The sequence below is a fragment of the Sus scrofa genome, chromosome 15 (assembly GCF_054392235.1).
Source record: "Sus scrofa isolate SSC_HxYL_T2T_F1_AM1 chromosome 15, Sscrofa_HxYL_maternal_Yorkshire_Landrace_v2.0, whole genome shotgun sequence".
Classification (NCBI taxonomy): Eukaryota; Metazoa; Chordata; class Mammalia; order Artiodactyla; family Suidae; genus Sus; species Sus scrofa.
Window position 1 is genome coordinate 90,659,315 of NC_139397.1, and position 14,061 is coordinate 90,673,375.

Sequence of the window (14,061 nt, forward strand, 5' to 3'; positions counted from 1 at the left end):
AAGGTGAATCAGATACACTAAAGTATGATTTGCTAGGAGCCAAAACCATATGTTTTCATCTACTGATACAATTGCTATTTTTAGTGTTGCTCAAGGAGTACGTCTTATGAACACAGAAATTTTGATATATTCTCTTCTGTGCAATTCCAATTGTATATGCGGAATTAAAAAATATAATTACCAATGGTGTGTAGGTACCAGGCATTATTCTAGTGCTTCAGGTATAGCAGTGAATGAGATTGGCCCCCCAAAAAAAACAGAAAAAGAAAAAAGAAAAAATCCTCCTCCTCACAGAGCTTACTTTTAATGCCAGGAGACATAAATTTTAAAAACTTAAAATTACAGTATATTACCAAGTACTATGCCCCAAAATAAAGTAGGAGATGAGGATTGGGGTGCAGTTTTACGTAGAATGGTTAGGGGAAGGCTTACTGAGAAATGACTTCTGAATAAAGATCTGAAGGATGTGAGGGGGCACGCCATGCAATTATCTGGAGGGAGAATGTCCCACATTGGGGACAAGGGGTGGGGAGAATGTGCAGAGAACTGAGGCTGACATGTGAGTGGAGGCTGAGGAATGGAGGAGCTTCTGTGGGGTGATGAAAGTGAGAGGAATAGGTGGGGAAATGAGAGCATCGAAGTGCCCAGATTGTGAAGGAGGGCAATTCTTACCCAGGGTAAGATGGAACCATTGGAGGATGTTGAACAGAAGGGGGACAAGATCTGATTTTTTTTTTTTTTAATATGGTTGCTGTAATGGTTGAAGCCTTAGCCCCCCATACCAGTGAGTGAGACCTTATTTGGAAATAAAGTCTTTGTAGATACAATCAACTTAAGGATCTTGAGATGATACCATACTGGGTTTAGGATGGGTCTCAAATCTTATAAGGCTGGTGTCCTTATAAGAAGAGAAGCACCAGAGACATAGAAGACGGCAATGTGAAGATAGAAGCGGAGGTTGGAGTGATGTGTCTACAAGAGGCCAAGGATTGCCAGCAGCTGCCAGAGCCTGGAGAGAGGGTTTGGAACATCCAGATTCCCCCTCAAGGGTCTGCAGGCTAAGGAACCTCACTAACACCTTGATTTCAGAGTTCTGGATTCCAGAACTGTAAAAAAAGTAATTTCTGTTGTTACTGAGTAATTTCTCCCAGGTTGTGGTCATTTGTTTTAGCAGCCTTAGCTAACTAATATAGTCATGTTGGCTTCTTTGTGGGGAATTGAGTCTGGAGACTGTGAAAGAGCTCCTTTGGGAGGCTATTTGGAAGGCTGGTGGCACTTAGACCAAAGTAGTGGCAGAACAGTGATGACAAGCAGTGAGGTCGTGGAGATACTTGAAATGTAGAGCTGGGAGGCTTTGGTGGAAGGTTGGAGGTGGTGTATGAGAGAACAAAGTCTTTCTAAAATTAATTTTTAGGCATTCCCATTGGGGCTCAGTGGAAACGAATCTGACTAGCATCCATGAGGATGCAGGTTTGACCCCTGGCCTTGCTCAGTGGGTTAAGGATCCGGCATTGCTCTGAGCTGTGGTGTAGTTTGCAGATGTGGCCTGGATCCCTCGTTGCTGTGGCTGTGGCATAGGTCAGTGGCTACAGCTTTGACTCAACTCTTAGCCTGGGACCCTCCATATGCTGCGAGTGTGGCCCTAAAAAGACAGAAAAATAACAATTTTTAAAAATTGAAGCATAGTTGGTTTACAATCTTGTGTTAATTTCTGCTGTACAGAAAAGTGATTCAGTTGCAAATATATATGGGTATATATTTTGTGTGCGTGTATGTATATATGTATTCTTTTTATATTCTCCTCCATTATGGTTTATCACAGGATATTGAATACAGTTCCCTATGCTCTATAGAAGGCCCTTTTTGTTTATTCATTCTGTATATAGTAGTTTGCACCTGCTAATCCCAAACTCCCAATAATACTTACTTTCCCCATCGCCCTCCCCTTTGGCAACTATAAGTCTGTTCTCTCTCTGTGAGTCTCTTTCTGTTTTCTCTTTTTGTTTTCATTTGTGTCATATTTTGGATTCCACATATAAATGATAGCATGTGGTGTTTGACTTTCTATTTCTGACTTACTTCACTTAGTACAATAATCTCTATGTCCATCCATGTTGCTGTAAATTGCATTATTTCATTCTTTTTATGGCTGAGTAATATTCCATTTTATATGTATACCACATCTTCTTTATCCATTTATCTGTTGATGGAAATTTAGGTTGTTTCCATGTCTTGGCTATTATAAATAGTGCTGCTCTGAACATTGGGGTACATGTATCTATATGAATTATAGTTTTGCCTGGGTATATGCCCAGGAGTGGGATTTCTGGATCATATGGCAACTCTATTTTTAGTTTTTGAAGAACCTCTATACTATTTTCCATAATGGCTGGACCAACTTACATTCCCACAAACAGTGTAGGAGGGTTCCCTTTTCTCCACACATTCTCCAGCATTTGTTATTTGTAGACTTTTAATGATGGCCATTCTGACTGGTGTGAGTGATACTTTATTGTAACTTTGATTCACATTTCTCTAATAATTAGTGAGGTTGAACATCTTTCCAATGCCGAATGGCCATCTGTATGTCTCCTTTGGAGAAGAAATTCTCCAAAGAATGGCTATTTAGGTCTTCTGCTCAATTTTTTTTTTTCTGTTATCAAATTGTATGAGCTGTTAATATATTTTGGAAATTAAGTCCTTGTTAGTTGCATCATTTGCAAATATTTTCTCCCAGTCTGTAGGTTGTCTTTTCATTTTGTTTGTGGTTTTCTTTTCTATACGAAAGCTTGTGAGTTTGATCAGATCCCATTTGTTTATATTTGCTTTTATTTCTGTTGCCTTGAGAGACTGACCTAAGAAAACATTGGCACGATTTGTGTCAGACAATGCTTTGCCTGTGTTTTCTTGTAGGAATTTTATGGTGCCATGTATATTATATTTAAGAATTTAAGCCATTTTGAGTTTATTTTTATAGATGGTGTGAGGGTGTGTTCTAGTTTCATTGATTTACAGGTAGCTGTCCAGATTTCCCTGCACTGCTTGCTGAGGAGATCGTCTTTTTTCCCATTATATTGTTGGAGACTAATTGACCATAGGTGTGTAGGTTTATTTCTGTACTACCTCTCTGCTCCCCTTTGCCTTTTCAGTTCTCTAGTACCTGGTTAACAATGATTATTTTAACTTGTTAAAATAACTGCTATGGCAGTTCCTTATGGCTCAGCCGTAACAGGTATCCCTAAGGATGCAGGTCCCAACCTTGGCCTTGCTTTGTGGGTTAAGGAACTGGTGTTGCCATGACCTGTGGTGAAGGTTCCAAATGTGGCTCAGCTCCAGTGTTGCTATGGCTGTGACGTAGGCCGGTAGCTCTAGCTCCAATAAGACCCCTAGCCTGGGAACTTCCACATGCTATAGGTGCGGCCCTTAAAATAAATAAATAACTGCTGTGGTGTCTAGTTCCCAAACAGACTCTGATGCTGAAAGTGACTCCAAGAAAAATGCGAGTCATAGAAAGAATGGAGGGGCCTCAATGGAGATAGACAAGGGTCTGGGAGGAGGGGGTTTGGGGTCCGGATCTGGATAAATTCTGCTTAGATTCCTGTTAGATGGCATGAGATACCCAGGAGAGATGCGGAGTGTGGTTTTGGTTCTATGAGTTCTAAGTTCTTAGGGGGAAGTCTGGACTGGGGACGATTGTGTGGATCTCAACGATGAGCACAGACCCAGAGTGCAACCCCATCCTGAGACACTCTGGGTCTCAGCACAGATCTTGGCACAGGGGAGCTTCATAAATATTTGTTGAATGAGGGACACACAGGTAAAAGAATCAGCTAATCCCGTTGTGGCTCAGTGGTAGTGAACCCAACTGGTATCCATGAGGATGTGGATACGATCCCTGACCTTGCTCAGTGGGTTAAGAACCTGGCATTGCCATGAGCTGTGGTGTAGTTTGCAGATGTGCCTTGGATCCTGTGTTGCTGTGGCTGTGGTGAAGGCTGGCAGCTGTAGCTCCTATTTGACCCCCAAGCCAGGGAATTTCAATATACCGTGGGTGTGGCCCTCCTCCCCCCAAAAAACCCAAGACTCAGCTAATGGCATTAGTTGAGTCACTGTGCTTGCAATAGTAATTGCTTTGAAAATGGAAAGTTGGTCTCCTAGGAATGGAGCCGATGTGACAGGGCGGAACAGGGATGGACTCCTCAGAATCGACTTGCATGTTGAACCAGATGCAAGAACCAGGGTGATCAGGCTCCAGAGGGCATTTTTTCCCAGCAAGCGTTCCCTGGGAATTTTTGGAACCCAAGTCTAATTTCTTTCAGCCTAAAATTAATGCGTGGAAAGAGGCTCTTGTTCCAGGCGGTTGAACATAACATCCTCTCTCTGAGCTTCCTTATGAATGAAGCGTGGCCTTTTTGTTTAGTGTTTCTTTCTTTTATTCACCCTGGCCTCACACGTACCATCCGCTTCGAGTTCCAGTGAATTATTAATTATTCATCTCTTTTTGTCCCTCAGCTTGGGAGGACGACTCCCTCAGGGTTAGTCTTGCCTTTGGTCGGGTTGAATGATGGCAGGTAAGCCCCTTCCTCCCTTGGCCATGAGCTGAGGGAGTGAAAAATACTGCCTGGACCCCAGCATCCCAGGCAGCCACCGTGGGGAGGCTGAGGGCCGCAGGTATCAGGTGGCTGTCACGATTCTACTTTTTTGCTTGTTCTTTGCAGCAGCGTCAGAGGCAAGGAGTGAAAGCGCAGAAGGAAACAAAGCAGGGTAAGAGAAAGAACTCCCAAAGCCATATCCTTCCCCTCAGACAGCTGGTCTGTAGTCTTGGCGATGTGCCGAAGCGGGGCTTGAGCTTCCCAGCATGCATTATTTGTTTTCATCCTAAAGAAGAATTTCTCTTAAAAAAAAAAACTATTACAGCTGCATCTGTGAATCACGGGATCAGGCTTGTCAGCTGCAGCCCGAGAAGAGTTAAAATTCTCAAAGTTCAAGTCAATCTGGTTTCAAATATGATTAAAAGATCCTGCCCTCCCAACATATATTTTTTGCTTCACGTTTCTTGCGTGGAAAAGTGTTAAATGGCAGCTGTGAATTTTTAGTGCAACAGTGTGGATCATAAATTTGAAAAGTTTGCCTTCTGATGAGGTTCTTTGGTGCACCTGTGTGCTGTGCTGCTCTCTCCCTCTGGGGCATCAAGCTGTGGGGCTTCCTTTTGCCCTTGACTGTGGGAGACCTTCCCAGCCTAGGAGGGTCCCAGAGTAGCCTGTCCAAGGGACGGGTGTGGGGGGTAGGGGCAGAAGACAGATGGAAGCCACTAAGCAGGAACTTTGGAGGCAGGAGGGCTGCCGAATTGCTCAAACTTTCTTGCTCTTTCTCAGGACCTACAGGAAATGATCTAGCAGGCTTTATGCCTATGGTCCAAAAAGTGTAGCCTGCCGTCAGCCTCTGATACTCTGTTTAGGCTTCAGAGTTCTGCTCATGGGGCAGCGGCGGAAGGAGGGATCGTATCCCCCTTTCTACCCAGCAGAGGCTGAGTGCCCTCCTTTCTTCCTGGCCTCCCAGGGCTGGCCTCCAGGGACTGATGGCAGGCCAGTCGGTGTTATGCAGAGATGAAGATAAGATTATACGACTGTGGGTGGAGAGAGACCAGAGAGGCCTGTCGCTTTCTTCCCCTTATTGTAATTACTGCTCACAAATGGATTGATACTGCTCATTGGCCTAGAGGCCAGGCTGGGAGCACCTTCCCTGGCAGGCTGTCTTCAGGCGGTGGAGATAAGGGGGTCCATAGAAAGCATTTAGAGAAAATTGCCCGCCCTCCCAGGGTAATGTTTTAAGGCTTATGCAGCCCACCAGCAGAGGCTGTTTGCCTTTTGAGAGTTATGTTAGGGTGTTTCTGTGACCACAGAGCGTGGCGTGAGATCACAGATGCATCAAAGGCTCAGTGGGTTCACCTTGGGTAATGCTTAACTGAGAAAATAGTAGTTGGATGGCTCTCCCTTCTTCATGACACGGCAAAAATGGGTTGGGTGAGCACATTTTCTGCCCAAGTCATGGGCTTTGTGAGAACTGGGAGCTGCACTGGCTCAACTGCAGCATTGTCGCCTGGAACGTTGGGGCAGTTTGCCAGGAGTCGCTGTTCCTAAATGCTTTGTCATCTCGGCCCCACGGCCCCCCATGATCCTGGATCCCCAGTGGAGGGTGCTTCTGCTTTGGGGGTGGTTACTTGGTGTTGTCAAGCCCTCTGTTGGAAACAGGAAGAATGCTTTCTGGCAGGGGACCCCTCAATGGGGACTGTGAAAGACTTTGCTCCCCTTTTTTAACCAGAGTGAAAATGTAGTCATTCTCCATGTGACATCACACCCCCACGAAAAGAGAAATTCAGTTATCGTAGGGCTCTTTTGTGATTGTGTATGTTGGTATCTTGGTTCTGACACATGGCTTGGGCGAATTGTTAATCAAAAACCATTGCTCTCGTACTTTTGAATCCCTTCAGTCCGCTTTTCTTCAGGGATGACCATGGGCTAGGCCAGAATCTTGGGCTAGATTGTGAATAGGCATTTTCTTTGCCTCTTTTCTAAATAAACTCTTTTAATATCAAAACAGGGGATGGTGTGACAATTTAATCAGATATTGGGATATGAGCATAAAGAAAGCAAAAAAGTGGTATCAAAAATATGTGATAGATATTATTCATATTTTCCCAATCTTCTATTTAACTGATAAACCAATACTCTTTAAATATTGAAAAGATGGTTTTTAAACGAATAGTCAGGAAGCAGTGAGGCTTTTTACTTTTCAAAATTGAAATGTAGTTGATGTACAATAGTGTTAGTTTCAGGTGTACAGCAAAGTGATTCAGTTTATATATATATTTTTTGTTGTTTGTTTGTTTTCTTTTCTTTTTTGGCCTCCCTGAAGCATATGGAATTCCAGGGATCAGATCCAAGCTACAGTTGCGACCTAAGCCTGAGCTGTGGCAATACTGAATCCTTAACCCAGGCCAGGGATTGAACCTGCATCCCAGAGCTCCAGAGACACCACCAATCCTGTTGTGCCACAATGGGAACACCTACATATCTTTTTTCAGATTATTTTCCATTATAGGTCATTACAAGGTATTGAATATCGTTCTTGGTGCTCTGCAGTAAATTCCTATTGCTTATCAATTTTATGTTTAGTAGTTTGTATCTGTTAATCCCATACTGCCAATGTCTCCCTTTTTACTATTAATATGCCCAGTGTAAATTTTCAGTGGCCTTGAGCTTATGGGGGAGAGGGTTTATACTGGTGCTTATCCTGTAGGATAGTGTTAGTTTGTAGGTACAGGGTGCTGGAAAGAAAAGTAGGATAAAGTCTTTTGGCTCACTAATACTGGCCAGTCCAGGACCCTGAAACGGGTTAATCTTCCTGGCAAGGAAGGAAACATAAATTGGCTTAAAGGAAATGGCCATCTTGCTGTCTCTTTCTTTCCCTGCTTCTCCTCCTTTTTCTGCCTCTGCCTTTTTGCTGCAGTCAATCTATCTATTTCTGCCTGTTTCTGTTTCTCTCCCTCTCTTGTTTGTTGTCACTTGTACCTTTTCTTCTATCAGTCAGCTTAATAAAACAGTATATATAGTTGCACACATACTCACATACATACCCACACACTGCAGAAGGCCTGGAAATATATGCCTTCTTGATGTTTTAATGGTTATCTCTGAGTGAGAGGATTGTATATAAATTTACTTTTCTCTTTCCTACATGTTAAATTTTTCAACTTTTTCAGTAAGTGTGTTTATCTTTTACCTTTTTTGGGGCCATGCCCTTGGCATGTGGAAGTTCCCAGGTCAGGGAGCGAACACCCTTGCCACAGCAACAACCAAGCCACAGAAGTGGCAATACCAGATCCTTAACCCACTGAGCCACCAGGAAACTCCTATTTATCTTTTATAATCAGAAGGCATGTAGAGGTTCCCAGGCTAGGGGTATAATCACCAGAGCCACAGCAATGCGGGATCCCAGCCACGTCTGTGACCCACACCACAGCTCATGGCAACGCCAGATCCTTAACCCACTGAGCAAGGCCAGGGATTGAACCCGCAACCTCATGGTTCCTAGTCTTTTACTAACCACTGCACCACGACGGGACCTCCTATAATCAGAAGTTTTTAATAGAGAAGTAGGCTACCTAGTCTCATGTGAGATGCAGGTACTTGCTTTGGAATGTGAAAAAGAATTTTGCTCAGGATGTCTCCAACTTGACTGTAATATCCATTGGGAGTTTGTAACAGTGTTTTGTTCCCTGGCATAGCCCCAAGCCTGGCACTGCAGCTTTCTCAGAGTGACCTTTGATAGGTGTTTGTGGAGTGAATAATTAGAGAAGAATCTATGGTGGAAAGAAGGTGATTTTGGAGGAGGCAACTTCAGTATTCAAATGCTGCTGTCAAAGATTCAGTCTATTTAAGCTTAAGGAAAAAGGACAGTACATGGGAACTAAAATGCTCTGATTGGATATAACTGGGGCAGGATTTAATAAACTTCTTATTTATTTATTTATTTATTTTGGTCTTTTTGCCTTTTCTAGGGCGGTATTTGGAGGTTCCCAGGCTAGAGGTTGAATCGGAGCCGTAGCCACCAGCCTACTCCAGAGCCACAGCAATGCCAGATCTGAGCCACGTCTGCAACCTATACCACAGCTCACAGCAATGCCGGATCCTTAACCCGTTGAGCAAGGCCAGGGATCGAACCCGTAACCTCATGGTTCCTAGTCGGATTCGTTAACCACTTCACCACGACGGGAACTCCTAAACTTCTCATTTAAACTCCAGTAATCTTTCATTAGAGAGACTATTTCAAACAGGAGCCCAGAAGGGGTTGTCTGTATGAAAAAATAAATCTGGCATATGTTTTTTAGCCAAGAAAGCCTATTGTGGGAATCCTACATACTGGTGTTTGGTCCCTCACTAAAAATGTCTGTAACAGCAACCATGGGATATGGGCAAAGCTCCATCCTCTCTGCATCTGAAAGAAAGCCTGTTTCTTTCAAGCGGAAGTGTTAATGGATTTATCTGGTGCCAAACCCGCTTGTGGAGGGAGGAAGCTGACCTTATAGTCTCCCCATTCACATAATCTGGGTGTTCAGCCAGCCGGGACTTGAGGCGTCTGCCCGGCTCAGCAAAGTGCCCTTGCAGGCAGCTTCCAAACTCCCTGGAAGCACTGCTTCCAAGCATTTGGTCCTAAGATGACAAAAATTTAGTGAGTTAGGAAATGCTTACCTACTTCAAATGGGGGATTCACCCCAGCTATAGTTTTGATGGGGAAAGGTCAAGCTCTACTAAAAGGATTTTTTCCAGAAACTTCTGCTCTAAAGCAGAGCACCCTGGGACTCTGGGGATGCAGAACCCACATCCTTAGTCCTCCTCCTCAAATCGCTGATCAGTTGTCAAGGCTCCTCAGGACTCACTTCTATCAGTCGGATATTTTGGGGGGTATTTTCTGCTAAGTGAGTTGCTTAGGAAAAAAAAAGAAGCAATCGGAGTTAACAGAGCTTGTATTGGGGTGATGAATTAAGGACTTGAGGTATAATTTCTGCTTATCAAAGAGTCATTTTATTTACTTGGCAGGATGAGTGAGAAATCTTTATTTATTTTGCTCCTATAAAAAGACCTCGGGTGGTGGTGGTGGTGGTGGTTTTTCAGAGTGAGGCCAAAGCAAATATTTTTTCAACGTCAAAAAAAAAAAAAAAAAAAAAAAAAAAAGGAAAAAAGAGTGAAATTTCAACAAGGGGATTTCTCAAGCACATTTTTATGCTCAGCATCGGCTAAACTGTGCTTGCTTTTCTGGGCAATCTGCAGACTGCTGTAAATCTATCAACCATTGTGTCTAAGGTCTCATTAGCACTCATAGAAGTAGGGCTGTCTGTGAATGGTCTTTCTCCTGAAGAGGGATACCTGCCTGGTATGGGTGATTGTCCCGTGCGTATCTGCTGCCATCTCCGTGTGCCTCCTGGATACTTCACTTCAACCCTACAGGCCCATTTCAAAAACCAGAGTCAGAGTTCCCGTCATGGTGCAGTGGTTAATGAATCCGACTGGGAACCATGAGGTTGTGGGTTCGATCCCTGGCCTTGCTCAGTGGATTGAGGATCCAGCGTTGCCGTGAGCTGTGGTGTAGGTTGCAGATGCGGCTTGGATCCTGCGTGGCTGTGGCTCTGGCATAGGCTGGTGGCTACAGCTCCGATTAGACCCCTAGCCTGGGAACCTCCATATGCCTTGGGAATGTCCCTAGAAAAGGCAAAAAGACAAAACAAAACAGAGCCCTCAGAATAGACTCCAGGAATGCCTTGACATTCTGAAGCCTTCATGGCCACTCCTGGCCAGCTATGAATGGTGAAAAGACATCTATTCATCTTCCCTGCCTCCCACACTCTCGTATATAAATTTGTTAATATGGTGAAAGAGCAAGTAAGTAAAGACAGCACTGCTTCCTATGCAGAAATTACATGCTCATTCTGAGGAGGGCCATGTATTTATTAGAGGCTGGCTGTATGTGGTATTATCTTTGCAGTCCGCTGAGCCACCTTGTTTGGGTACTGGGAGGAAATTATTCCTTAATGAAACTTTGTGCTTAATTTATAGGTTTGATGCCTATTTTCTTAATCATCATTTCTGCTAGCTTTTAAAACTTTATAATACTTTAATTACAAATTGTCTTGGTTTTTATAGCCTAAGGCTATTTGATGGGCAGGCAGGGTTTTATTAATTAAATAAGTAGATACGGTTCACTTAGAAAAAGGAGAAAATAGAGAAAGCAAACTCTTCGGGGGAGTGACTGTAATCACGTCCTCAATTTAAACAGAGATCTGCCCACAGCACAGAGCTTTGGAGACTTGACAAAACCATGGCTTCCAGAAATAACAGAGCTTCTGTGAGCCTGCCCTTTGTGCCTCAGACACAGGAAAGCTTTCAACCATCCTGAGCATCTGATGTGAAAGAGGAATAAAATGGTACAGAAACCTGAAGGCCTATGGACGCATCTCGACTCTTATTAATTGGTTATATAACTTGGGAAAGTTGGAGTTCCCTTTGTGGCTCAGCGGGTTAGGAACCCAACTAGTATCCATGAGGATACAGGTTTGATCCCTGGCCTTGCTCAGTGGGTTAAGGATCTGGTGTTGCTGTGGCTCTGGTGTAGGTCAGCAGCTGCAGCTCTGATTTGACCCTTAGTCTGGGAACCTCCAAATGCCATGGGTGCAGCCCTAAAACACAACAAACAAACAAACAAACAAAAACAACTTGGGAAAGATATTTACTTTCTCCAAGCCTCAGTTTCCACATCTCTAAAAGTGTCCATAATAATATCACTCCTTCTTGGTATAGGAGCGTTGTAAGGGAGAAGTGACATAATGGCTGTAAAGCTACTTGTTAAACTGTGAAGTGTTGTGTAAATGTAAGGCAGTGGCTTCATGCTGGCAGCTCCTGGGCCAAGTACTATACATGTTATTTTATTTGGCCCGAACTGTATTTTTGTTTGTTTATTTTTGTCTTTTTAGGGCCGCGCATACGACATATGGAGGTTCCCAGGCTAGGGGTGGAATCGGAGCTGCAGCCGCTGGCCTACGCCACAACCGCAGCAATGAGGGATCCAAGCCACATCTGTGACCAACACCTCAGCTCACAGAAATGCCAGATCCTTAACCCAACGAGCAAAGCCAGGGATTGAACCTGCAGTCTCATGAATACTAATCAGGTTTGTTAACCGCTGAGCCACGATGGGAACACCCTGAACTGTATTTTTAAAAATAGAGCTAACGTTTAAACATCAGAGGATTTATATAACATTTTAGATTTCTGGCTTCTCTGGAGAAACCATGCCATGGGGTGACCTGGGCCCCGTTTCTGTGAGGCGACAATTGGCTGGATTGGATTGTGGCAACCCTGTTAGACGGACCACATGGTTTCCAGTTCCCTCAATCCCCACCCCTCCCTGATACTCTCTGACAATGGCAGGGATCCCTTTTGCCATTTGTGTGAGCTGCCTGGCTCCTATGTACGTTAGAGTTTGTGACATTTAAGGAAGATGTTAGACATCTTGCCTTTGCTTTGTGGCTTTAGAGTACAAAGTCAGAGCTAAAGTCCCAGCGCTGGCATTTTTCAGCTGGGGCATCTTGGACACGTCACTGCACCTCCTCAAGTCCTTTTCCTCATATGGAGAGTGGAAATGTGGTAACTGTCTCATAAGGCCTTGGGAGGTTTTACACAAGATAAGGACGTTAGCTTATAAATAAGACTGAACAACACACATATGTATGTATTAGTAGATATCCAGTTATTTATTACTGTTACCAAACCGAGTGCAGATCTGCTCACCCCACGTGCTGGTCTGCTTACAGTGAGTTGTGATGAAGGAAAATTCAGTGTTATTTGCAGGGTGCCAAGCAAGCAGAACAGGCAGCTAATGCTCAAAATCCTTGAACTCACTGATAGCTTTCAGGTGAGGGTTTTTTTTTTTTTTCTTTTTCTTTTTATGGCCATACCTGTGGCATATATTCCCAGGCTAGGGGTTGAATCGGAGCTGCAGCTGCTGGCCTACGCCAGAGCCAGAGCAATGCAAGATCCAAGCCACGTCTGCAACCTACACCATAGCTCACAGCAATGCCAGATCCCTAACCCACTGAGCAAGGCCAGGGATTAAACCCGCAACCTCATGGTTCCTAGTCAGATTCATTAATCACTGAGCCACGACCGGAACTCCAGCGAGGATTTATAAAGGCAACATTAGGGGAGAGGGTCATGAGCATGGTCAGCTGATGAACATTCATTAATGGTTTGTGGGGCGGGATCAAGGTGATGTCTTGGGGAATCTTAATCGTCACCTTTCTGGTTCCAGCCACTCTGGTGTCTGTGTGGTTGCTGTTTGCTTGTAGTCATCATCCCCCACCTAGGTGGGGGTCTTGGTTTCTGCAGAGCAACTCAAAGATATGTGTCAGATTGCTATGTATCTCTCTTGAGATGGAACTAGGACTCTGTTTTATGGCCGAACTATTGTTTCTTGTCTGCCTTTCCTTTGTTTCTGCATTCCTTCACTTCCCTAATTAGTATCTGTTTGAGTCTGCTTTTTGGAACTCAGGGACTGTCCTGGAGGCTAAAGCCTTTTCCTACAGACAAGAAATGGGAGACACAGAGGGGCTTTCATATCCAGGGTCCCACAAGGTCCTGCTCAGTTTCACTAGCACAATAATGTGTAACAAACAATCACAAAAATCTTGGGGGCCTCCAGCAATAAACACTTAGTTTTGCTTCTGAGTTAATAAGTTGGGTGGGTGGCTCTGCTGTTCTTGTGAGGCTCTTGCATGTGTCTGGGCCTTGGCTGAGACAGCTGGGCCAGCTCTGCTCTGTTCCGTGTGTCTCATCCTCCAGCAGGACAGTCTGGGTTCGTTCTCATGGCAGAAGCAGAGAAACAAGGAAAAGAAAGTGAAAATGTGCAAATGCTTTTTCTTGTGCTATATTTGCTAATATTCAGTGACTCTGGTAATTCCCAGGGCTGAACCCGGAGTCAAGGGATGGGACAGAAAACCCCACTGACAGTGGGTAGGTGCTGCAAAGTTATATAGAAGAGAGATCCAGGGAGGGGGGAGGATTTGGAGCCATTTTTGCTGCCAGTCTGCCACCTATGGGGTCAACTAAACTGCAGAAACAAATATATCTCTAAAGCACATAAAGGCTCAAATTCAGTAGAAGTTCATTTCTCATTCATTTAGCAGGACAGGTCCTGGCTGAGGGGTGGGTCTCCTTACACAGTGATTCAGGGACCCAGGGAAGCCCATCATCACCCAAGTCCCATCGTGGTTGCTGTCAACCCAGGATATTAGAGGTTGATAAATTCTTCCTAAAGGGCCAGGTAGTATATTTTACGGCTTTGGGGGCCACAAGATCCCTCTTGTAACTACTCAACACTTGCCTTACAGCGCAAAAGCAACCATAGTCAGTGTGTAAAGGAATGGGCCTGACTGTGTTCCAGTAAAACTTAGAAAACCAGACAGCAGGCTGAATTTGGGTTATGAATTATAGTTTTATAGCCCCTGTC

The 14,061-nt window shown here is 44.2% G+C and overlaps 1 protein-coding gene across 1 annotated transcript in view; it reads left to right on the forward strand.

Moving 5' to 3' along the window:
* The first annotated feature begins 4,368 nt into the window (after positions 1 to 4,368).
* The window catches only part of MYO3B (myosin IIIB), a 453,696-nt gene continuing 444,003 nt past the window's right edge, over positions 4,369 to 14,061 (forward strand). Inside the window, exons 1-2 of the mRNA XM_084999438.1 lie at positions 4,369 to 4,571; positions 4,719 to 4,764. Of these exons, the coding sequence (XP_084855564.1) occupies positions 4,562 to 4,571; positions 4,719 to 4,764 (56 nt within the window). The 5' untranslated portion in view covers positions 4,369 to 4,561. The remainder of the gene's footprint in view (positions 4,572 to 4,718; positions 4,765 to 14,061) is intronic.